The sequence below is a fragment of the Vombatus ursinus genome, unplaced genomic scaffold (genome assembly GCF_900497805.2).
Source record: "Vombatus ursinus unplaced genomic scaffold, bare-nosed wombat genome assembly UNPS02004704.1, whole genome shotgun sequence".
NCBI lineage: Eukaryota > Metazoa > Chordata > Mammalia > Diprotodontia > Vombatidae > Vombatus > Vombatus ursinus.
In genome coordinates this window covers 1,631,082-1,656,788 of record NW_020944482.1, presented here as the reverse complement: position 1 = coordinate 1,656,788, position 25,707 = coordinate 1,631,082, and the positions used below count along the sequence as shown (strand labels likewise).

Here is a 25,707-nt window from a genome sequence, read left to right as displayed (position 1 = left end):
GTCAAATGCGCCATTAAATATGATTTAACAAAGGAAATCAAAGCACAGATTCAGCGTGATCTGAAAAAACTAAAATGCATTCCTTAGACATAGTCATGATTATCTATGTAGGACAATGTACTTTGATACTTCACCAAGGCAGATTAGAAAATATTACAGTAAAGAAAAGCAGCTATTCATAAAATACTGAACAAGTGGAATACTGAAAAGGCAGGGAAATTGTGTCTTTAGCGTGTTGGGTTGGTGACAATGAGGACTTGAATTCCCATCAATCTTCTGCCAGTCTCCTGAAGATAAGCAATTCTAGCATCATCCCTATTTAAGCAGGTCATTGTTCCTTGGAAAGCCCAATATGCTAATAGACATGTTTCCTTTTTGACGAGAAAGGAATGGACGTTTGCTAAGGATAGTTTGGGTGTTAGCAGTCTTCTCCTCAAGTAATAATACGCAGGAATCTCTCCACTTACAGACATGCAATTCACTCCACACAAGTAAATCCTTAGAAATTAAGGGGCAGTTTTGTTCACAAGTGATTATTCCCACCTACATCCCCACTTACACAACAGTCCTTATGCTAAATTTTAGAAGGCAGCAATAAATTTAGTTCTAAGACATATTAAGAGATAGTTTTTTTATTACTTCATTCTTCCATTTGTTAGCTTTGTGTGCATATGCCAATCTGAATATGGAAAAATCAAGAGTTTACAGTAGCTTGTGTACCATTTTTTTTAATTGTTACAACCATAGTCATTACATCATAAATCAGCACTCCTGCTTTCCCATGGCTGGTCTAAATGTTCATTTCTGTTTCAACTCTTGCCTTCTCCCGACTCTACTATGCAAACCATTTTTCTATCTTCATCACTCATAAGGCCCTTAACGAAAATTTCTTGACTACTTTTCACCTAATTATATGGTATGCTACTGATTCACTACCTTTTTCTTATATAAACAATGCTCCTTAAAAAGTGCAAGTTTTTCTTCCTATCTGGATTCTCTAATGTTGAATAAGACAAGCACTTTCATTGAAACTTCTCATATTGTTGATGTATTTTTCCTTCTTAGTATAGACTTAAAAGTGTATAAAAGCAGAAATTCAAGATCTATGATTTGTAGAAGAGAGAGAGTGGTGTTTTGTGGATTAGGTCTATGGCTGTAAATAGACTAACCTTGTGTCTTCTTGTTCTTCCTCGATTTTAAAATCTTTTAGGTTTTTAAATTCTGTTCCAAGATTTTCTAGGTTGAACAACATCTGCAAGGCCTTTCTTGCAATGCCTCTGCAATATTCAGTTTTCTTCCGTTTCACTCTAACACAATATTTATAAAGTTTCTGTTCCACTGATTTATTTAATATTCTTTTTTAAGTTCCTTAAGCAAATTTTTTTTCTTTAATTTCACTGTGTTGGACTAGGGCATACTAAGGAGGTGAGAGTGAGACAGCAATGAGTTTGCATTAAGGCTGGGGTCATACTAGAGGCCTATCATGGAAAGGAAGGGTTCTAAACAAAGGGAAATCAGAAAACATTAATGGAAAACTAGAATCACCAAAGGTAGAGACAACTACAAGGGAACAAAATTCATAGTTCTCACAAGTTAGCTAAATGTGTATACACTGTTTTTGGAGGTGGTGTTTGGCCTTCATTCTTGAAGACGACCATGACATCAAGAGGATGATGCCATGACTTGTAAGTGAATTAGATTTAAATGAAGGAGGGCTGTGCAAGGTCACCAGCCTCACCTTCTTCTCTGGAGCCATCTGGGTCCAGTGGCAAGATCAGGCCTGGAGATGGCCCCCAAATGGATATACATAGGGCACAGCTCAAGGAGCTATTCTGCTTATGGGTCCCTTCTCCTTGCCCTTAGCCTCAAAGGTGCACCACTATTTAATACCCAAAGCTGACAGGTATCAAGGACAAGTGATCGACTAAAGAAGCAAGGCAGGAATGATATCATGCTCAGAATTTTTTTTCTTTCTGGATTCTCAAATGCTGAATTAGGTAAATACCTTACAATGAAAGGTTTCCCATTTCAGTTATTTCAGTTTTTCTTCCTTGCATTAATCTGCAGAGACTGAATAAAGAACCAATAAAATTTTACATGCCATTCACTGCATCAGTGGGTTTTTCTCCAGCATGGATTCTGAGATGTCGAATAAGGTGCGAATTCCTACTAAAGCTTTTCTTACATGCATCACATTCAAAGGGTTTCTCCCCAGTGTGGATTTTCCTGTGTCTATTAAGATCAAAAGACTGTCGAAAGGCTTTACCACATTTATCACATTCATATGGTTTCTCTCCACTGTGGATTCTTTGATGTTTAAAAAGATTTGAGCGATAACTAAAACATTTATTACACTGATTACATTCATAGGGCTTTTCTCCTGTGTGGACTCCCTGATGTTGAATAAGCCGTGAGCTCTGTCTAAAGGCTTTCCCACATTCATCGCACTCGTAGGGTTTTGTTCCTGTATGGATTCTTTGATGTTTAAAAAGATTTGAGCGATATCTAAAATATTTATTACATTGACTGCACCCAAAGGGTTTTTCTCCAGTGTGTATTCCCTGATGTTGAATAAGCCTTGAGCGCTGAATGAAGGCTTTCTCACATTCATTACATTTATAGGGCTTTTCCCCAGTGTGGATTCTTCGATGTAGAAAAAGCTGCGCTCTATAACTAAAGGCTTTCCCACAGTCACTACATATATAGGGTTTCTCCCCAGTGTGAATTCTCTGATGTTGGATAAGGTATGCTTTCTCACTGAAGAATTTTCCACACTCTTCACATTCAAAGGGTTTCACTCCAGTGTGGATTCTTTGATGCTGAATAAGCCGTGATCTCCAACTGAAAGTTTTTCCACAGACATCACATACATGAGGTTTCTCCTTGGCTTGAATTTTCTGAGAATCATTAAGGACTAAACTAGAACTAAGCCTTGTTCCACATTCATTATATTCATTAAGCCCCTCACTTGTATGAGTTCTCTGGCAATTCCTTTCACGGGAGACTGAAATGCTTTGCTGATGAGTTTTTTCTCTAGTGGGGATAAGTTGGTGCTCAACAAATGAAAGAATGAAACTTTTCTCACACTCATTCCAGTTGTGAGGATGCTCTCCTGGGTCAATTTCTTTATGTTTACTAAGATCCAAGTTCTGACTGAAGCTGCTGCCATGTTCATCACCTTTATCATTTCTGTCTCCTGTAGGAACTTTTAGACAGAAGCTTTTCTGATATTCCTTATAATGCTGGCATCTTTTTTCTGTGAGACTATTTTTATCCTTCATAGTCACTTCTCTGAGAGTTTCCTTCTCTCCCTTTAGTTTCTCCCCTGGGTGTCTTCCCTGTACACTTTTTAATTTGCCTTGATGGTCAAAGACTTCTCCAAATGTATGTAATTGGGGACCTTCCTTCTGTGGTTTTCTCAATCTCTCTGAATGAAATTCTTCAGAACTCTCTCGCTTAGAGGCTGGCTTGTAGGTTGCTGTCTTGGTCTCACCACCTAACACAATAAGCAGAAAAGGCCAATGTTAACTAATTCTGTCCTGGAAGAAAATAAATTTCTAGAAGAACTCTCCTTATTCAGGAATTAAATCAGCCTAATGTTCCAATTCATCAGCCAGAGGCTAGAGTAATATCAGCCTGTTTAGGGTTGCTATTGGTTAATGATGGTCAACTTTAGCTCCTCTTATGCCAGAGTAGCAGGGGGAAGGTGGCCTAAATGGAGCAACCCTTGTGCTTAGCAGAAATTTAGTAGTAGAGTCAGACAGTAATTCAGGGACAAGATTAACAGGGTGAAAATATGATGGAAGTTTGGCAGAAAATGGGAAATAAATGTGATTGTTAGAATGAAGAGAAGTAATAAAAGATGGTGGTGACAAAGAAAATAGATTGAACACAGAATTGAGGAACAGTTAAATAAGTGTATGATAAAAGAATGAACAAAGAGGTTTGTACTTTTGCACTTAACAATATACTGCTTCGAACTGAGTGGCAGAAGGGTATAATAGTGTTGTAGTCAGAAGACCAGGTTCAAGTCTATCAGTTGTGTGAATAAATTACTTATTCTCTCTGGCCTGTTTCCTCATTTGTATAGTGGGGGTGATGTAATTTAATGTAATACTTACATCATTAGGGTTGTTACAAGAAAAGTGCTTTGTATACCTTAAAATACTATATAAAAATGAGCTATTATTAACCTGTGTGAGGTTGTTTACTCTTTCCCAAAGTGCTACATTAGACAGCAAGCAACATGGGGTACCTCACAAGAAGCAAACCAGTTTAGTCTGGGGACAATTCTCATCAATGGTGACTTCTCCTTATCTGACTAGGCAAGACAGTACTCTTTATTCCTTGACTACCCAATGAGTCTCAAAGTCAGAGTCTAGACCCAAGACTCCAATTATTTAGGAAACAAAGAAGACTTATTACACCCAGACCCAAAAAGGCAGGCTCCCAGGGAAAAATACTGACACATAAATGGAAAGTTAGAAAAGAAGGTTTAACACCATAAATATGGAGGTCTCTGGCTTACAAAGTCCTACAAAAGTTTCTCCTGAGAAGATCACCCTGCTTCTCTCTAACAGCTTGGATGAAGCAAATACAAATACCCAGGTCAGATCATTAACCCTGAGAGGCAGCATGATGTGGCAGAAAAGGAAGATAAGGATTTAGGTGTCAGAGGACCTGGTTTTGAGTCCAGGATCTGCTACAAGATAGCTGTGTCACACTGGATGAGTCACTTAATACCTCTCTATAAAGGAAGGGGTTGAACTAAATGATCACTGAGGTACCTTCCAGCTCTAAATCTATGACATTATGATCCTTAGCAGAAACATATTTATTGGTCTGCAGAGGTAAAGATCTTAGACTAATTTTAGTCTTTTCATTGCTTTATTATTCATTTCATTTATTCATTAATTTTTAGCTTTCCAGTGCTTCTCCTTTCTCCAGTGATAGATACTTGTTTGTGCTATCCATCTAGTTCTGCATCTGACAGCTTGCATCTTGAGTGAGAGATGGAGTCTAACAAACCAATGTGGTTTTATTTTGCCAGCCAGGCCTACTGTTTAATACTTTTTTTTTTCTGTTTTCTTTTTTAATATAGACTTAACCATCAACAAGCACAAACATTTTAATATACAAAGCTAACAAAAATGTTAACAAAGAGAAATAAAAAAATTTATTGAAGCATTTGTTCCACCAGATTGCCTGGGGACACCTTTTCTTGTATTATTTCAGGGTGACCGAAGACATCAAAAACTACATTTACAAAAACTCCTGCAGATACATCATAAATACTGCATGCTTTTTTTTTTCAATAGAATAAATTCTCTATCCAGGGCATTCTGCCATTTTACAGCCTAGGATAAAAACAATGCTTTCCGAGAAACTGGGCTAAACTAAAGAAAGTCATCTGAAGCTAAGTAAAACTCCAAGAATACTTTATTAAGAACCTTAATACACTAATTTCCAACATTCATTTGTTTATTTTGTTAAACAGAAAGTTTTTTTCAAACAATTTTTGTTAAACTATAATATAACAGGAGTAAAAATAAACCAAGAAGTTTCTGCTGCACAACAGCAAAGGAAGCTCCCACAAAAATGTTTACCAAACATTTCCTTCTTTTTTTTTCCCTGTGTCCCAGGTCCCATTCTTACTCTTCATAAAACTGATTTTTTTTTGTCAAAATGTTGATATTTCAAGTTTTTTATTCCTTTCATCCAAAACTCTTGTAATTTGTCTCATTAGCTAGAGGGCTCAATATATAAAAAGGATTGTATGGAAAACTCTCAACTTCTATCATGCTCAGTTTTTTTTAAGTGCATATTAAATTTAATATAAAGGTAACAAAACTGCCCTGTTTGTGTCCCCTTCTGAACTTGTCTCTGGTCTCTTTTAAATTTTTTTAAGGTTTCATTGAAACTATTTTATGTCCTACATCATGATCATTTCCCCTTTCCTTCTATGACCTTCTTTATAAAAGCATAGTTAAGCAATTGACAACTCATTGGCCACGTCTGAAAATATGTCTCATTCTGTCCCTAAGAACCACAGTTTATCATAATGTGAGAAGTACTTCCTGACTCTGCCCTACCTGAAAAGACTATGTAGTTATAATAAATTTTGTTGACATCCTGGATTAATATTGAATACTTCCATGTGTATATATCTTTTTTTCCCCAAGCAACTCCAAGTTACCCAAGGGCAGGAATTTTGTCTTATTATTTTGTATATCCCACAACATCTAGCACATAGTACTTTAATATTTTAAAATAGTAATGATTTCATTAATATGAGGATTCTCTCCACCAACACATAGCTCAACCTTTTTACTTCTTAGTGGTATCTTGAGTAACTGTAGCCAGTGAAAATTCATCATGTGATGGCCAATTTTCTGGTAATGAGTCACTGAATTTGAGTGAAGAAAAAACACATATACCTGGACTGTTCAGCTTGACAGGACTAGCTAGTCAGATTAAGTCTTGGAGAACCTCTATGCCATAATAAGATTTCAGAATGACTAAACTAGAAGCTAATACAAAGTATGATCTCAATAAATATTTTTTCAATCAAATATGGGAAAATGGGCTATTAGCTTGGATTTTTTTAAGGCATCATTTTTTAAAAGGAACTCATTGGTAATTAAGAGAAAAGTAATGCCATTTGGGGTGCAGGGAGGGCACTGTAGAAATGGAAAGTCAGTTGAAGAGAGCTCTTCTCCTACAACTGTTCCCTATCAGTGACCTAGCATAAAAGGTACTTGGTGAACTAATGATGTAGCCAATATTTCACTTATGCTACTAGTCAGCTACTACTTATTTCACTCTTGATTGGGTCTCCTCAATCACTCACCTGGGCTGCTACTTTCCCAGACCTCTCTATTCTCAGCTCCCTGAATATCCAAAAGCCATAGTTCTTTCTCTCGTTCCAACTGGGAAATCACAGCAGGTTTGGAAAATGATAATCCTGTTAATAAGAGGAAATAGGTTAGAGGATAACTCCATACCCTGTTGGAAAATTTTTCTTCAGAAGGTAGGTATAGAAAGAAGGAAGCATCCAAGGAGGCCATTTCAGGAAGTCTAGCAGGAAGGGGAATGAATCCATAGGGAATCCAGGAATAAAATTTCTAGGAAAGTTGGGGCAGAAGGAGAGAACTATTTATGGCCTCTTTAATAGTTAACATTTACATATGGCTTTAAAGTTTACAAAATGCTTTACATAAGTAAATTCATTGAGGTAAGTGCTATTATTATCCTTATTATTATACTAATGAAGAAACCAAGTCACAAAGAGCATGCCCAAGTCACACAGCGAGGGAGTGTCTGAGGCAATGTACAAATTTAGGTTTTCCTAGACATCAAGTCTAGCCACTTCACCATCTAATCATCTCTTTTTTTTTCCCTTCAGAAAAAATACCTTCATGTGGCAAGGGACTAAACAACTTTCCCACTTGACAAATAAGATGAGGAGTGGAGCAGAGTACAAGAAATCTGGGCAACTTGGTGATGCAGCATGTTGGGTCTGAAATCAGGAAGATTCAATTTCATGAGTTCAAATCTGGCCTCAGATACTTCCTAGCTGTATGACATTAGGCAAGTCATTTAATCCTGTTTGCCTCAGTTTCCTCATCTGCAAGATGAGCTGGAGAAGGAAAAGGCAAACCACTCCAGTATCTTTGCCAACAAACCCCAAATGGGATCATGAAGAGTCAGGCACAACTGAAATGACCAAACAACAACAGAAAGAAGCTACCCATTTCAACCCTCTGAGAATCACAGTCCAAAAGACTGTGGAATACAGTAGGTGCTTAATAAATGATTATTATTTAAAACAGTGCTTCTTAAACTGTGGGTCACAACCCCATATGGGGTCACATAACTGAATGTGGGGATTGCAAAAAATTTGGCAACAGTAAAAGGTTTCTGAACATGTGACATAAAATTAATTAAAAATCAAATATTTAATGAATCCAAGGTGTTTTTGGCCCATGTTACATTGCACAACTTCACTATAGCCTTGGTTGTGAATATACAACATGTGAACTTTGCACTATGCTGTCATGCCACACAACACCAATGAACCCTGCTAGAAACACCTCGGCTCAGATTCAAGACTACTGTATATAATGAATTGCAGTCTTTTTATTGCACATACAAAATCATTAAATGAATTTTGGCTTGGGATTAGGACAGAATTTCCAACAATTTCTGAAATAGCCCTAAACATACTTCGATCATTTTGTACTACATATTTATGCAAAGCAGCATTCTCAGCACTGACAATTATAAAATCAAAATATCGATCAACTCTGAAAAATATTGAAGATGCTCTACGTCCTGCAGTATCAAATATTCCACCAAGATTTAATTCCTTATGTAAAAATAAACAAGCACATCCATCTCATTAGTATGCAAATTTGCTTTCATCTTTAATAAACGGTAATATTATATGTATACTAAAGAATTGTTTAATGATTTATTGCTTTATGATTTATTATCAGTAAATGTCTGATTTGTATACCCATTTTATATACCTATATGCCTGGAGTCACGTAAAAATTTCTCGGGTGAAAAGAGGTGGCGAGTGGAAAAAATTTAAGAAGCTCTGGTTTAAATAAGTGAACTATCACATACGTAGAGAGAAAAGAAATTTTCTTGCTATGACCTCACAAACATCTCAATGTTCCCTACCTATGGTAACTCAGAGGCTACAGAATTAGGGAACTAATTCTTGAGCCTTAGCTCATAATCCTTGCTCATAATCATTGCTATGAACACAGAGAATAGCAAGGGACAGGCTTTAATAAGGCAATAGGCAGGTAGGGAAGTTCTTACCCAATGAGACAATATTCTCATAATTCTCCAGCATTACATTCCTGTAGAGGTCTTTCTGATGCAGGTCCAATTGTACCCACTCCTCCAGAGTCAAAGACAGGGCCACATCTTCAAACGTCAACAACTCCTGAAACAATATGTTCCTGCTGCCCCAAGGACAATTCCACAGAAACATTGAGGACAAGAGAAGGGAAGGATGCAAGGTAAGGGTATCTGCTGGTGTAAATAGTTTTTAAAGTGTTTTTGTTTATAGGGGCAAAAAGAAATGCAGAGAGAATGTCAGGACACTAAAACTCTTAAGTCCTATATAAATGTAACTTAGTCTTAACAGAGAAACTTGAGAGTTTCTATCTGAGGATATTAACAACAACAAAGAAAAGGAAATCATAGCTCACCCGGGGCTCAGCGGTCAAGAGTGTTACTGTTAGGACTACAGGGTGCTGCTTCTCTTGAGGAAGGGCAGAAATACAAGTGGCTGAGGGAAAAGAAGTTACATGTGAGTCCAGCTTCTGGACAGCCCACCTACAGAAAAGGAACTCATTTTCAAGAATAGTTTCATTGCAACCCTTTTATAATGTTAAATCCTCATCAATGTCTATTTATTGAGGTCCTAAGTTCATGGAACCTAAGGTGAAGGAATTCCAGGTATTACAGATACCTATAAAATCTACTTTCAACACACACACACACACACACACACACACACACACACACACACACACATGTTCATTGTATATAACAGCAATACCTTTGTAATAAAGACTAAGACAAGTATGTTCAACCGTATAGAAAAGAAATTGTAGAAAAAGCACATGTGACCAACAAGACTGAGGATAAGACATTTTCTCTGATGCTCTCCAAACTAGGAATTACACACAAGAGAGAAATCCATTCCACAATCTAGTACACCAAGAACCCAAAGGAGGAAACAATTCAATGAGAAAAGACTATTCACTAGGCACTAATGCACTCCCTCAACATAGCAGAACTTACCACTCAACACACTCCAGTAATGCAAAAGAATTCAGTTCCATACTCCATCACCCACACCCCTCCCAGTGCCACAGAAATTCAAAAGATGAACACTTGAACACAGAGATCAGCTAGAGAACTGAGAAAAAGAGAGAACTAGAGCAAGACACACAAGTGAGGTTATGTGGAATTCCACTAAGCCTGAATGAGCCTAGCATCCAACTGGAGCCAGTTCTGTTCACCCAGAGGTCACCTGGGGAAAAGGCTAAAGCAGATGAACAATGAATTAATGACACTGCACGGGAGGAGATTGAGATGGTTTTGAGGTCTAACCCCCAAGGAAACTTCCATCAAAGGAGAAGCAGTCAGAAAGTAAACAATATAGGTAAAAGACTAAAATTACCAAAGATCTTGGGAAGAAGAAAATTCAGCTAGAGACTTTGAGCATAAGCAGATAAACCAACAGTGAAGAGTTAATAACAAACAGGAATATGGCCTCCAGATCAGCAAATAGACATCTATCAATAAATATTGCAAGAATCAGAGCCAAGATGGCGGAGTGAAAGCAGTAACTTGCTTGAGCTCTCCCCCAAACCTCTCAAAATACCTGTAAAAAAATGGCTCTAAACAAATTCTAAAGCAGCAGAATCCACAAAAAGACAGAGTGAAACAAATTTCCAGCCCAACACAACCTGGATGGTTGATTGGAAAGGTATATTGTGCCGGGAGGGGAGAGGAACGCAGTTTGGTGTGGGTGCGCAGGCCGCAGAGACTCTGGAACAGGCCTCAGAGGACTGAATCGCAGGTAGCTGTAGCAGTTTCCAGACTTCTCAACCCAGGAACGCCAAAGACAACTTAGAAGGTGAGTGGGAAAAGTCTGTGACTGTGGTGAGAGATGAAGCTAGGTCTCAGCCACAAATGCCAGGGTGGCGGCTGCCTCGTGAGCTTCTGGGGAGTGGCTGATCAACGGGGATTGCAGGAATCTCTCTGCTGGTGCAGGATTCTCTTGCTGTGCCCCTGCTTGGATCTGGGTCACAGTTCTGAGGGGCAGTCCTGGGGCGAGGAGGAGGTCTGGTGCGGTGGAGCTTGTTACGGCAGTGGAAAGGAAACACCTTGCCCTTTATCACACCACCTTGGAAGAACTGAAAATTTACAGGTCCCCAGAAATATCTCTGAAAACAGCTGTACAAACCCCCGAAACTTGGGACAGTACCTTCTCCACATTGGAAGCAGACTCTTACCTTAACAAAAAGTTTAAAACTCAAGTAATTGGCTGGGATCATGAGTAAGCTGCACAAAGAGTCAGACTATATTATCTTACTTTGGTGACAAAGAAGATCAAAACATACAACCAGAAGAAGACAACAAAGTCAAAGCTCATACATCCAAAACCTCCAAGAAAAATATGAATCAGTCCCAGGCCTTGGAAGAGCTCAAAAGGGATTTTGAGAAGCAAATGAGAGAAGTAGAGGAAAAACTGGGAAGAGAAATGAGAGTGATGCAAGAAAATCATGGAAAACAAGTCAACAGCTTGCTAAAGGAAACCCAAAAAAATACTGAAGAAAATAACACCTTAAAAAATAGCCTAACCCAAATGGCAAAAGAGGTCTAAAAAGCCAATGAGGAGAAGAATGCCCTAAAAAGCAAAATTGGCCAAATGGAAAAGGAAGTCCTAAAGATTACTGAAGAAAATACTTCCTTCAAAATTAGAATAGAACAATTGGAAGCTAGTGACTTTATGAGAAATCAAGACACTGTACAACAAATCCAAAAGAATGAAAAATTAGAAAACAATGTAAAATATCTCATTAGAAAAACAACTGACCTGGAAAATAGATCCAGGAGAGAGAATTTAAAAATTATTGGACTATCTGAAAGCCATGATGAAAAAAAGAGCCTAGACATCATCTTTCAAGAAATGATCAAGGAAAACAGCCCTGATATTTTAGAACCAGAGGGAAAAATAGAAATGGAAAGTATCCACGGATCTCCTCCTGAAAGAGATCCCCAAAGAAAAACTCCTAGGAATATTGTAGTCAAATTCCAGAGTTCCCGTCAAGGAGAAAATGTTACAAGCAGCCAGAAAGAAACAATTCAAGTACTGTGGAAACACAATCAGGATAACACAAGATTTAGCAGCTTCTACATTAAGGGACTGCAGGGCATGGAATATAATATTCCAGAGGGCAAAGGAGATAGGATTACAACCAAGAATCACCTACCCAGCAAAACTGAGTATAATCCTGCAGGGGAAAAAATGGTCATTCAGTTAAATAGAGGACTTTCAAGCATTCTTGATGAAAAGACCAGAGCTGAATAGAAAACTTGACTTTCAAATGCAAGACTCAAGTGGAACACGAAGAGGTAAACAGGAAAGAGATATCATAGCAGACTTACTAAGGTTGAACTGTTTACATTCCTGCATGGAAGGATGATATTTGTAACTCATGAGACCTTTGTCAGTATTAGGGTAGTTGGAGGGAAAAAAAATTATATGTCTATATATATATAGATATATAGATATAGATATAGATATAGATAGATAGATAGATGGATAGATAGATAGATAGAGGGCACAGGGTGAGTTGAAGATGAAGGGGTCATATCTGGAGAATAAAATTAAGGGGTGAGAGAGGATTATACTAGGAGAAGGAGAAAGGGAGAGGTAGAACAGGGTAAATTATCTCACAAAAAAAAACAGAAAACAAAAGGCTCTTACAGTGGAAGGGAAACGGGAAGTGAGAGCAAATGAGTGAATCTTATTCTCATAGGATTTGACTTAAGGAGGGAATAACATACACACTCAATTGGGTGTGGAAATCTGTCTTACCCTACAGGAAAATAGGGGTGGATGGGGACAAGAGAGTAGGGGGATTATAGAGAGGTGGGCAGATTGGGAAAGGGGGTGATCAGAAGCAAATACTTCTGAGAAGGGACAGGGTCAAAAGAAAGAATAGAATAAATGGGGGGGCAGGATAGGATTAAGGGAAATAGAGTTAGTTTTTCACAGCATGTCTACTATGGAGGTGTTCTGCTTGACTGCACACGTATAACCTATATTGAGTTGCTTGCCTTTTCAATGAGGGTGGGTGGGGAGGGAAGAAGGGAGAAAATTTGGAACCCAAAGTTTTTTTTTTTTGTTTTTGTTTTTTGCTTAGGCAATTGGGGTTAAGTGACTTGCCCAGGGTCACACAGCTAGTAAGTGTCAAGTGTTTGGTCTGAGGCGGGATTTGAACTCAGGTCCTCCTCACTTCAGGGCCAGTGCTCTATCCACTGCGCCACCTAGCTGCCCCTGGAACCCAAAGTTTTAAAAACACATGTTTAAAACAAAAATTGTTTTCACATGCAATTGGGAAATAAGAAATACAGGAAATAGGGTACAGAAATCTATCCTGCCCTACAGGAAAACTGAAGGGGCAGCGGATAAGAGAAGGGGAGGAGAGATAGAAGGGAAGGGAGACTAGGGGAAGGGGTATTTAGAATGCATGCCGTCTTGGGGTGGGGGAGGGGTGAGATGGGGTGAAGATTTGTAACTCAAAATCTTGTGGAAGTAAATGTTGAAAACTAAAAATAAATAAATTTATTAATTAAAAAAAAAAGAAAATAATCTCTGTGTTCAATGAGTTTATGTTCTCTTGTGGGTTGGAGGGAAGAGCAGATAAAATCCGTACACGAATAAAGGTAATACATGGGGCACTGAGAAAGGAGAAAACACTAGCAACTACAGGAACTGGGGAAACCTTCACAGAAGAGATGGCACCCAAGTTGAACAATGAAGAAAGATTAGGATTGTAAGAGATACTGTCGAGGAGGAGGGCCTGGATTCTAAACATGGGAATAGTTTATGTGAACATACAGAGTGAGGACATAGGATGCAGGGCTTGAAGAAGGGCTAGTAGTACTGTTTGCTGGAATGTAGGGTTTATGAGAGGAATTAGCATGAAATAATATTTTAACCGTAAATATTATTTTTTTTTCTAATTACATATAAAAAGACAATTTTTGACATTCATATTTATAGGATTTTTGAGTTCTAAGTTTTTCTCTCTCCTTCCTCTCCCCTCTCCCCAAGATGGCAAGCAATCTGATATATAATTTGTACATGTACAATCATGTAAAACATATTTCCATGTTAGTCACATGAAAGAAGATATACAATAAAAGGAAAAAAACATGAAAAAAAAATAAAATAAATATTGTGAGACAAAGCACTTGATTAGGGCAGAGGAACCCGTGGATTTCTAAGAGAATATGGAACCTCAGCAAAATGTTCCTGAATGGTTTAAAAGAGAAATAAGAATTGCAAAAGCAGAATTTACAGCATGCACACCAGAAATAATCAGCAGAATAGAAAGACTTGAATCAACATTGACAAGTCCCACCAAAGAAACAAAAGAGAGGGTAACTGATTGGGAATGCAAATATATGGAAGTGAGCTGGAAAAAATGGGAAAAGAGAAACAAAAAATAATAACATTAAAAGAAAACCTGCTCCCCATACATCAATCTAAAAGACAGAATATATAGGGACAACTTAAGAATTATAGGCCTCCCATAAGAACATGACAAGACAAAAAACCTGAATATCAGGATGCAAGAAATAACACACAAAACTTCCCAGAACTTCTGAATACAGAAAATAAAATGCAAAAAGGATAAACAAATCACAGCAACCAAGGACAAAAAAACAAAAACATTAAGAGACTTCTATTTAAATGTACCCAAGGGGACATGAGTAAAAGCAGAAATCAAGTAGAAGTGATGGTGGAGAAAAAGCCTCTGTCATGGACTAAATCTCCTAACACCCTGCCTAAAAGTGAATCAATTTTTTTTATGGGACTAAATTTAGACAATGAAAGAGGCGACAAAAGGGTGGAAGGAAGAAGATAGAGGGGAATGTGTGCTATACCCTAACAAAATTGAAGGGTTAATAATTTCTGTAGTATCTCAGGAAGAAAAGAGCCTACAGAAGAACTGGGTGAGAATGCAAAGGGAGGGACTGAAAAAAGAACAAAAAAAAATTGGGAAATCTTATTTCAGTGGCAGGAGAAGGGGACAAATGATGAAATGTTCCCATGGAAGAAAGGAGCATCTCTAATAAGGGAGATGATGACCTTACTATGGGCATAATCTGCAGGGATTTGGTACTTAGGGAGAACACCCTTTCTGTGTCAGGAGAAGTATACACAAGAAAGAACTGTAAAAGTGGGAGGACATGGAAATAGGGAAGAGATTTCTGGGAAAAATAATCATAGGGAGGGCAATGGTCAATAATAATTGGCACAATCAAGAACATAAGAAAATTCTATCACTTCCAGGAATTGGTGAGTGATACCAATCAGTGAGTATACCTTTTAAGAGTGAGGTAGCTAGCTAGTGCAGTGGCCAGAGCACTGGCCCTGGATTCAGGAGAACCTGAGTTCAAATCCGACCTCAGACACATAACACTTACTAGCTATGTGACCCTAGGCAAGTCACTTAACCCCATTGCCTAAACAAAAACAAAAAAAAAAGTGAGGTAAAACAGAAAACAGGGGGATGGTGGAAGAGATCTACAAGTCAAAAGTGTTTAGAAGAAGAAACCCAAAATAGGTATTTTAGAAGTATGAATTCCATAAAGAATACAGAGAATAAGACAGGACTAAATAAGTATAAGGGCTTGAATCAAAGAATAACAATTTATATTAGAGAAGCAGGGGAGATAAATAATGAAAAGAATGAAGGGGGAAATCCTTTTAAGAAAAATGTGCAGGAAATGACATTTTAAAACCTAACAAGCAAAACAAGTTGAAGGACAGCAGAGGAAGGGGAATTTTACTTGACTACTTAACAGACAAGAGAAAAAGGTGAAAGAATTAAATAACTAGATAAAAGCAAGAAAGTAAAAGGAACTAATAGGTTTAGCAAAACTCCATACTAGAGAAAAGAGGAACAAATTCAAGAAGGTAGGAGGCCAGAGAGGTAAGAGGAGGAGATTAATCTAAAATAACCAAAGAGATAAAATGCTGTTTACAGAGAAAGAAAGATTGTTGGTGTTTAGTCATTTTTTAGTCATGTCCAACTCTTAGTGACCCCTTTTGGGGTTAAAATACTAGAGTGGTTTGCCATTTCCTTCTCCAGCTCATTTTACAGATAAGGAAATAAGATAAGGCAAACAAGATTAAGTGACTTGCCCAAGGTCACATTGCTAGTAAGTGAGAGACAGATTATCTAATTTGAAAAAAGAAAAATTACTGGAGACAAATGGAGGAAAACAGAAATCTAACTTAATGCAATATACCAAAAAAAAAGAGTGACAGATAAGATGAGAAAATGAAATCCAACAACTTGCTGCTTACAAGAAACATATTTAAAAAACAAAGACAAACACAGAATAAAACAATTTTTTTCTGTATCATGTGCATCCCAAAAAGCAGGATTTGCAATTATGCTATCAAACAAAGCAAAAACAAATATTCAAAACATAAAAAAGCATAAGCTAGAAAATTATATTATGCTGAATGGAACCATAAACAACAAATCAGTATCAAAATTAAACCTATATGCTCCAAATGCTTTAGCATCTTAACTCATACACAGAACTAAAAGAAGATATACACAGTAACACAATAGTGCCAGAAGAATTTAATGTCCCTCTTTCAGTTCTGAGTAAGTCTAACAGAAAGATAAACAAAAGGGAAAATACAAAACTGAAAAACTATTGGAAAAACTAGAGCTTATGGTTACCTTCTAATGGGACTGCTAAAGAATATACATATTTCTCTGTACCATATGGAAGTTGTACAAAAATTTACAATGTATTGCAAACAATCATAAAACAGCAGAAATGATAAATGTATCCTTTACAAACCATAATGCAATAAAAAGATTAGAGTCATTAGTTCAGGGACTATAAAAGACTCAAATGCAGATTTACAAGTGAAATCCTAAATAATGAATGAGTCACAGAACAAATCAAAGAAACAATGAATACTTATGTGAAATAATTATGTGAAAATTAATAATAATTGTAAAATATGCCAAAGTTTTTCGGATATAGTTAAAACAATCCTTACAGGGAAAATCATATCCCCACAAATATACCTTAACAAAAAAAGAGAGAGGATTTAACTGAATAGGCATTTTAAGAAATTAGAAAGCCAACAACATAGGAAAATAAAATAAAATGAACACAAAAGGAGATCTTAAAAATTAAAGAAGAAATAAACTGGAAACCAAAATATCTGTGGAAATGATGAAAATAAAAGCCAGCTGTTTAAAAATACCAATAAGATTGATAAAACCTTTTGCCAACCTGATTTAAAATAAGGCACACAGAAAGTTAAATCAATAATACAGAAAATGAGCAAAGTGAAATCACAATAAAACCAGAAGAAATAAAAATAATAATCATAACCCAGAATGGTTACACATGCTAAATGAAAGCACAAAAAAAATTGAGAAATGTATTTTAAAATACTAAATATAAGAACTAAAATATAATTAGCTGTAAAGGACCTGCCAAAGGAAAAAAGTATCCTGGTCCTGATGGATTCCAGGGAGAATTCTATCAAACTTTTAAAAAATAATTAGAGTCCATGGACAATGATTCTCAACAACTGAGAAAGAATTATACCAGATTTCACTTATGAGATATAGCCCTAAAATCTAATCCAAGGAAAGATAAAACACAAAAGGATAAATGTAGACCAATATCATTAATGAATATTAATTCAAAAATTTTAAATAAAATCCTATTAAACAAACTATAGCAATTCATTCAAGAAATCATAGATTTATATCAGGGATGCAAGAATGTTTCAACATTAGGAAAACAATCAACATAATTAATCTATTAAAAAACAAAAACATCTAAAACCACATAATTGTCTCCATGGCCTCAGAAAAGTCTTTGATAAAGTACAACACTCATTCAGGCTAAAATACTCTACAAAGTATAGGCATAGAGGGCTGGATTTTTTTTAATCATAAAAAAAAATCTATATGACAACAAAAGCAATGGGGATCCACTAATTGTATCTAATTGCAATTAGAACATTTCTAATAAAATAGGGGAATAAAGAAAAGATGTCTACTCTCTGCACTATTGTTTGATAAAGCTTTAGAAATGCTAGCAGTAACAATTGTACAAGAGAAAGAAATTAAAGGCAAAGAGGAGATAAAACCATCCCTATCTGCTGATGATATAGTTTACTTTAAAAAATCAGAGAGAATCAGTAAAGATACTAATTAAGACAACAGCTTCATCAAAACTACATGCATACAAAATGTATACTACATACAAAAATAAATCCTCAAAAATCAAACATTTCTATAGAATAATAATGAAATCTAAAATAAAATAGAAAAGAAAATCTCATTCCAAGTAACTACAAAACACATAAAGCATATGGGAATCAATCTACCAAAGCACACAAAATACTTCAGAATAGATTCAATTAAAAAGTATCCCTTGAAAAAATTAAAATATTAAATAGCCAAATGAATATTCAGGGATTTTGACTCTGCCCTGCCAGTATAATAAAAATCATAATACTATTAAATTAAATTATACTTTGAATGCTATAACAATTGAGTTATCAAAGGGACACTTAAAAGAATTTGATAAATAACAAAATTCATCGGGAAAAAAGGACATAGAATATCAAGGGAAATGATGGAAAGAGTTAAGGATGAAGAGATCTCCAACTATCTTATAAAGCAGCAGTGATTAAAACCATCTGGGATTGATTAAAGAAATAAAGAGGCAGATCAGTGGAACAGCTCAGACAAGGGAGAATCAGAAAAGATGGAACTCAATAAATCAGTGATGAAATGAAAAACATAAATTACTTACAAAAGTATTCCCTATGTGATTAAAAAAAAACTGCTAGGAATACTGGAAAGCAATCTGGCAGAAATTAGGCTTAGAACACCTTATGTCATATTCCACTAAATATTCTAAATACATGTATGATGTATTAAAGATCACACTATTAAAAATTAGAAGAGAAGTAGATCATTGACCACTTAGAGATACGGATAAGAGATGTATTCTTAACCAAAAAGAGAAAGAGGCAATTACAAAGGATAAAAGAGATCATTTTGATTACATGAAACAGAAAGGCTTTGCATAAACAAAATTAATGCACCTAGGTTAAGAAAGGTCGACTGGGAAAAAAACTTTTGCGTCAAATTTCTCTGCTAAGGGTTTAGTATGACACTTAACACATGTATTAAGATCAAGAGCTAGGGCAACTACGTGGTGCAGTGGATAAAGCACCAGTCCTGAAGTCAGGAGGACCTGAGATCAAATCCGGCCTCAGACCAACATTTGACACTTACTAGCTGTGTGACCCTGGGCAAGTCACTTAACCCCAATTGCCTAAAAACTAAAAAAAAAAAAAAAAAAAAAAAAGATCAAGAACTATTCTCCAAAAGCTAAGAGGTCAAAGGATATGTCAAAGTTCGCAAAAGAAGAACTGCAAACTATTAACAACCACATTAAAGAATGCTTCAAATCACTAGTAATAAGATAAATGTAAATCAAAGCAACACTTTGGTTTCACCATACACCTTGCAAATTGGAAAGATGACAAATGATAAAAACAGTTGATCGGAGGAACTGTGAGAAGGTAGACACTGTTGTGGAAGGAGTTGTGAGAAGGTAGTGCACTGTTGGTGGAAATGTGAAACAATGCACTGTGCAACTTGAAAAGCAATTTGGAATTATTCAAAGTGACAAAAATGTCCGTACTCTCTGACACAGAGCTTCCATTATCAGATATATAATCCAAGGATGCCATTGATAAGCAGAAAGTAGCCAAATACACGCATATATTCATAATAGCATTCTGTGATAGAAAAAAAAATGGAAGCAAAGTCAATGCCTATCAAATGGAAAAATGGCTAAACAAATTATGGAATATGAATATAATGGAATGCTACTGTGCTGTAAGAAATGGCAATGTTAATACAGAAAAACATAGAAAGATCTACATGAACTGAAGAGTGAAGTAACCAGAGCTAAGAAAACAACATACACGACTGCAACAATGTAGTACAGCAGAAAGAACCACACACAAAAAAAATCAAAAAATGAATGTTGCAAAGCACAAGCATGGCTTAAAAGTAGCAATATGTTAACCCTGATTGCCTCACCAGAAAAAAAAAAAGTAGTGATACAAGAAGATACTCCCACCCTACCGTTTTGGACAGGTTGAGGGTCTACAAGTATTGTACATGACAAATATTTTCAAACTTTTTTTCAATGCATTGATGAATTATGCTGATTTCTCCTTTTTCTTTTTTCTGTCTTTAAAAAACAGAATAATTCTCATGGGTAGGAGTAAAGGATATAATTGGAAAACTATAGTGATATTAAAAAAATACATAAAACTAAAGGGTGAAGTAAAAATAAAAAGAATCCGGAATCCACCAATCACCTCCTAAAAGAAACCTTTAAATGAAAAAACCTAACAATGCCATTGCCAAAATCTAGAGCTCCCACATCAAAGAAAAAATACTGCAAACATCCAGGAAGGAGTGCAAGTACCAAGGAACCACAGCCAAGCTCACACAAGATCTGGCAACTTCTACTATAAATAAGAGATCTTGGTGTACGATATCAAAAGGCAAAAGATTAACATTACAACAAAGAATAACTTGCTCTGCAAAGTGAGTATAATTCTGTAGAAGAAAAACAGAATTTTGATGGAATAAAGGACTTTCAAATATGTCAGCTTAAAAGACCAGAGCTGAATAGGAACTTCAAAACTCAAACACAAGACTCAAAGGAACCTAGAAAGATAAATTTATTTAAGCAATAGGAAGGGGCTGTATAATAAAGAAGGGTTAGTATTCTAATGGTGGAGAAAAAACAAGTGTCCCATCAGAAACTTTATGTCTTCAAAGTATAGTGAAGACTCTGAGGTACCAACTCGCACCCATCAGAAGACTAAAAATGACAAAAAAGGAAAATGGCAAATGATGAAAGGGTAGAACTGTGAACTGGTCCAGTCAATTCAGACAGCAATTTGGAACTATGCCCAGAAAGTTATTAGATTGTGCATTCCCTTTGACCCAGTGATATTACTACTAGATCTATGCCCCAAATAGATCAAAGAAAGAAGAAAGGGACTCATATGTACAAACACATTTATAGTATAGTATATCTATGGCAAAGAACTGGAAAATGAAGGGATACCTATCAACAGGGAAATGGCTGAACAAGTTATGACATATGTATGTGATAGGATGTTATTGTACTGTAAGAAATGATTAAGGGGATGATTTTAGAAATACTTAAGACTTGTATGAATTAATGCAAAGTGAAGTGATCAGAACCAGAAGAATAATTCATACAATAGCAATACTGTAAAGGCAAACAACTTTAAAAGATTTAGGAACTCTGATCAGTACAACAGAACCAACCACATAATAGTTCCACATGCTATCCACCTCCAAATAGAGAAGAGATAGACTCAAGAGTGCAGACTGAAGCTTTTTTTTTTCTTTTTGGACATGGCTAATGCATGAAGTTGTTTTACACATACATATTTGTAATGGATTTTGTTTTTCTTGCTTTCTTAATGGCTTGGGGGAAGGAGAGAATTCAGAACTGAAAATAAAATTTAAAAAAAATTTTAAGCATACTAAGAGATTTAAATAAGAAAAACCAAGAATGTGGGTGGGGGTTGGTTGATCTGCAATAACTCTAAATTCCTAGACACAATATTCAAATTTTGATGGAATAAAGAACTTTCAAATATGCCAGCTTAAAAGACCAAAGCTGAATAGGAACTTCAAAACTCAAACACAAGACTCAAAGGAACCTAGAAAGGTAATTTATTTAATCAATAGGAAGGGGGAGTATGATAAAGAAGGGCTAGCATTCTAATGTGAGAGATCTGCTACTCTGCAATAAATCTAAATTCCTAGACAGAACATTCAAATTTCCCAACTGAGGTGATATGCATGTAATGATGTGACATGCACATATCCCTTCCTAAAAATCACCCTGTTAAGCAAATTCCGACAATAAAAACCACAGGGTTTATGGGGAAAATGAGGCTGGGGCACAACACTCAAACTCAGTCCCAGGGTCAATCACAAAAGCCACAACAGGAAGAATTCCCATAGTGAGATCCAGTCACCAATAACACCAGCCACTACCTCAACTGGGGCATAAGTGGAATCACCCTATGACCAGGAATTGGAGATCTTTGGCCTTGCCTCTTCCAGGAGGTAACCTAGGGGACAATCTTCCCTCCCTTCATCCTGCCAATACCTACCCCAACCCCCAAGTACTGGGCCCATTTCCCCCAAGACAGTGCTCTGCAATTATCTGTGAGAAGGCTTTTCCCTGGGCAGATGCCTTGGGGATGGCAGGGTCAAATGAGGTAGGTCATCAAAGTCTGTTCTGGAGTTGAGTGGGAAGTACTGTTGGTGGTGTCCCCATCGTCCTTTCCCTTTAGTGCCCACCTCCCTCTCCAAGCCCCAACCTCTCAATCCTGAAAGTATTATACCTTCTGCTCACTATTAATTCTCACCACCTTCTGGGTCAAGAAACATAACAGCTATAGCACTTTTCCCTGCTGGAGCCATACATCTCCTCTTCCTAAAGTCCCCACTGAACGTTCCCGCAGGTCTCACTGCATGCTGGCTGTACCCTTCCCCCACCCCACACACCCCCTTTGTTCACCAATTGATGCACTAGCATCATCACGATGTCTGCTCTAGGCTGGGGGTGGGGGATGCTCTGTGGGGGCTATTTCCCCTTCCCTTCTATGCCAGTCACTCCAGGCTATCTGTTACTCTTCTGGAGTATTACATCCCCTCCCATTAGCTCTCACCACTACAATACTTTTCCTTAGCTGAAATCAGACAGTTCTTCCCACAGGCCCCATCACATGCTGGCAGACACCTCTCTCAACCTTTCTGTAGAGCTCTCTCCCCCTCACCCATTCATTCCAGGTGCAGTTGTCCTTCATGGCAAAATCATGCATAAGCAAACACAAAATTTGTATAATCATGTTGGAAAAAATTCTTATTTTCAAAATAAGCATTATAGCAGAACTACCAGTACTCAAGATCATTCAATAATAGGAAGTGATCCCTTCCTGTTCCACTACTAACAAAGTTCATTTCCCATTATTCCATTTATATACAAAATTAATCTGCTTTCTATCTTCAGGATAGGATGGATAGTAGCCCCCAACAGCATTCCTTGGTTTGCTCCCATCTCTTAACTTTCATAGTTGCTTCCCACCACCTGAGGTATCTTCAAATTTCCTCATGCCTCTCACAATCCATCTTTAAACTTATCTTCTTTTGGAAATTTTGACTGATTAAGCTCTACTTCACATTTCTCCACAGATCCTCAGCCTTTTTACACCACTTAAAATACATTCTTGATACGCTTCTCTGTAAACACTTTATACGATTTAGTTGGCTTGCATCTTCACATGTTCAGTCTCCCTACTACCCCACTTCCCTATTCCTCACCATTTTCCCGTAGGGGGCAGGGCATAGTCTTAAACTGGGTTTCCATGGGTTGGAGATGTACATCAAATTTCTGCATTGCTCCCTGGGCTGCTGTCTCTTTTGAAGACACTGGTCTTTTTGGTGCATTGGTGGGGACCTAAAAAAAAAAGATTATATTATTTAACCAAAACCTGTAAGAAAAAGAACACAGGAAAAAGAAAAGAAGAATAAGAAATATATTTAATCCTTCAATATACAAGGGCGAGGCCCAGTAAGGTATCATTCAAACTCCTCAACTTAATATTCTTGTCCCTCTACATATCTCCAACTAACTGCTTGTTTAATGAGATACTGATCTCATTATTCCATAGAATTCCTTTCAACTCTACCCAAGTCAATCTACTTTCTATGCCCAACATATAGCTTATTGAGTTCATTACCTCTGTGCCTCTCCACTCACACAATGCTTATCAACTTGTAATACTTGCCTCCCCAAGCATCCTTCCCGACTCAGCTCAACACTCACCCCACATGCAATTTAAAGGATTGAACCTATGATCTTTCATATCATCATCTAATTTTTCTACTATAGAGTACATAGTTCACAAATTATCTTTCCTTTAGCTCACCTGATCTGATTCATCTGGCTCTCTTTCCAAATCCTCCAATAGGGTCACCACCTCCTGTGGACTTTCAGGACAATGCTTCTGAACCCAGGTTTGGAGTGTCTCAGGGAGAATGGTCAAGAATTGCTCCAACACCACCAGCTCCAGGATCTGTGCCTTTGTGTGAATCTCTGGTCTCAGCCATTCCCAACAGAGATTCTGTAGGCGAGTCAGAGCCTCTCGAGGACCCGAAACTTCACAGTAACGAAACTGCCTAAAGTTTTGGAAGATGTTCTGCTTTGGAGGGCTGCTCTCTTGAATGCTTGTGTTCTGCTCCCTTCTACAACCCTTTTTCTCCAAGTTCACTATGACAAGCTCATCCTCCATATGGGGAATCGGGGGGCCAAGGGACATAGCTTCCCCTGACCGTACAGTTGCAGTTTTTCCCCCAAATCTACTCATCTTCCAATTGAGATCTAGTTTGGAGAAATTTGTCCTTGTTCTCCTCCTGTTTCTAGACACTGCTGAGCCAAAATAAATTACTTTCAAAAATAAGAAAGAGTAAAGGCTTTGGGAGCACTGAACATACCTAAACTTTCCAGGAAAATCAATTCATTTAACTCCACGAGAAGATGAGCATACTCATTTTGAAAATTTAGGGTCAGGCAATATATTTTTCAGACTCTTATGTTATATAATCAAATGAAAGGATCTGATTCATTGATTTGCTTATAAGTCACCAATAAGATTTAGTGAAAACCAGGATGACCAGGAATTTAAGAAAAATACATACAACAACAATAATAATTTATATATAAATAATTTTATGGCTGCTAAGCTCTTTCTACACATAACGTCATTTGATCCTCACAATGATGCTATGAAATCAATAGTGAAAATGATATTGCCCCGTTAAAGATAAAGTTGTGTCCATGAGTCAACATGGCTAAGCAATAGCAAAGCCAAGGTTAAAACCCAAGTGTTTCTACGGCACTGAAGAAACTAAGAAAAAGCTGCTTCAGCACTTTTGGGTCAAAAGGACGCAGGAGGAAACATCAGTGGTAGGTTACTGATAGGTGCTGGCGGGTCTATTCCGATCCAGAAGCCAGGATTCCTCTCAAAACACGAAACGTCTGCAAGCTCCAAGACGGAAATGAGGATCTGAAGGCAACCTCAGCGGGGGGCCCAGGCACAGACACCCTCGCCCACTCCACTTCCCCGCAGCAGGCTCCCTCCTATCCCAACCTCAAGGTCCTCTCGCCCACAGCAGTCGGACGCACCAGCCTCCCCGCCTGATCGTCTGCGGCAGCTAACAAGCCGTAATCACGCAGCTCCAGCCGGCCTCCCCTTGACCTACCCAGGCGAGCCGGGAGCACAGGGAACATCGCCCCTGCGCGAACCGGAAGTGCCCCGGCTCCTGCGCTTGCGCAGCCAGGGGCCGAATGGACTTTCTCGGATCCTGTTCAGTTCTTCTTCAGGAGGGCGGAAGTTAGAGCTTGCGGACGTGGTAGAAAGATGGTTGATACGCCCAGGAGACGCTTCCAAAGGAGCAGAAATAATAGACCTGCAAAATCTGAGATCTGTGGAAAGAGTCATCTGGCTTTTCCGAAACTGCAAGGATTCTCTCCTTTCCGCTGTAGAAAAGGAACTGGGAAACAGAAGCCCATTTCTGCTCAAATAGCTTCTTAAAATTTTCCAACAATTATATACATTTTCCAGTTCTTTTTCAACGCAAATAATACGCGTCAACACGCATTTATTAAGCTGTTTTTATGTTTTGGGGATGCAAAGAAAGGCAAAGACATTTTGCTGCTCTCAAGGAGCTCACATTATAA

The 25,707-nt window shown here is 37.4% G+C and overlaps 1 protein-coding gene across 1 annotated transcript; it reads right to left on the bottom strand.

Annotated features, from left to right (window-relative positions):
• Nucleotides 1-1,729: 1,729 nt before the first annotated feature.
• Nucleotides 1,730-25,262, bottom strand: ZNF286A (zinc finger protein 286A). The gene is made up of 6 exons (XM_027841064.1): nt 23,897-25,262; nt 23,289-23,424; nt 9,228-9,307; nt 8,833-8,959; nt 6,851-6,964; nt 1,730-3,496 (listed from the first exon to the last, which is right to left on the bottom strand). Exons 1-6 carry the CDS (start codon nt 24,332-24,334, stop codon nt 2,094-2,096), a joined length of 2,298 nt encoding a protein of 765 aa, XP_027696865.1. The 5' UTR covers nt 24,335-25,262; the 3' UTR covers nt 1,730-2,093.
• Between the last annotated feature and the right edge of the window lie 445 nt (nt 25,263-25,707).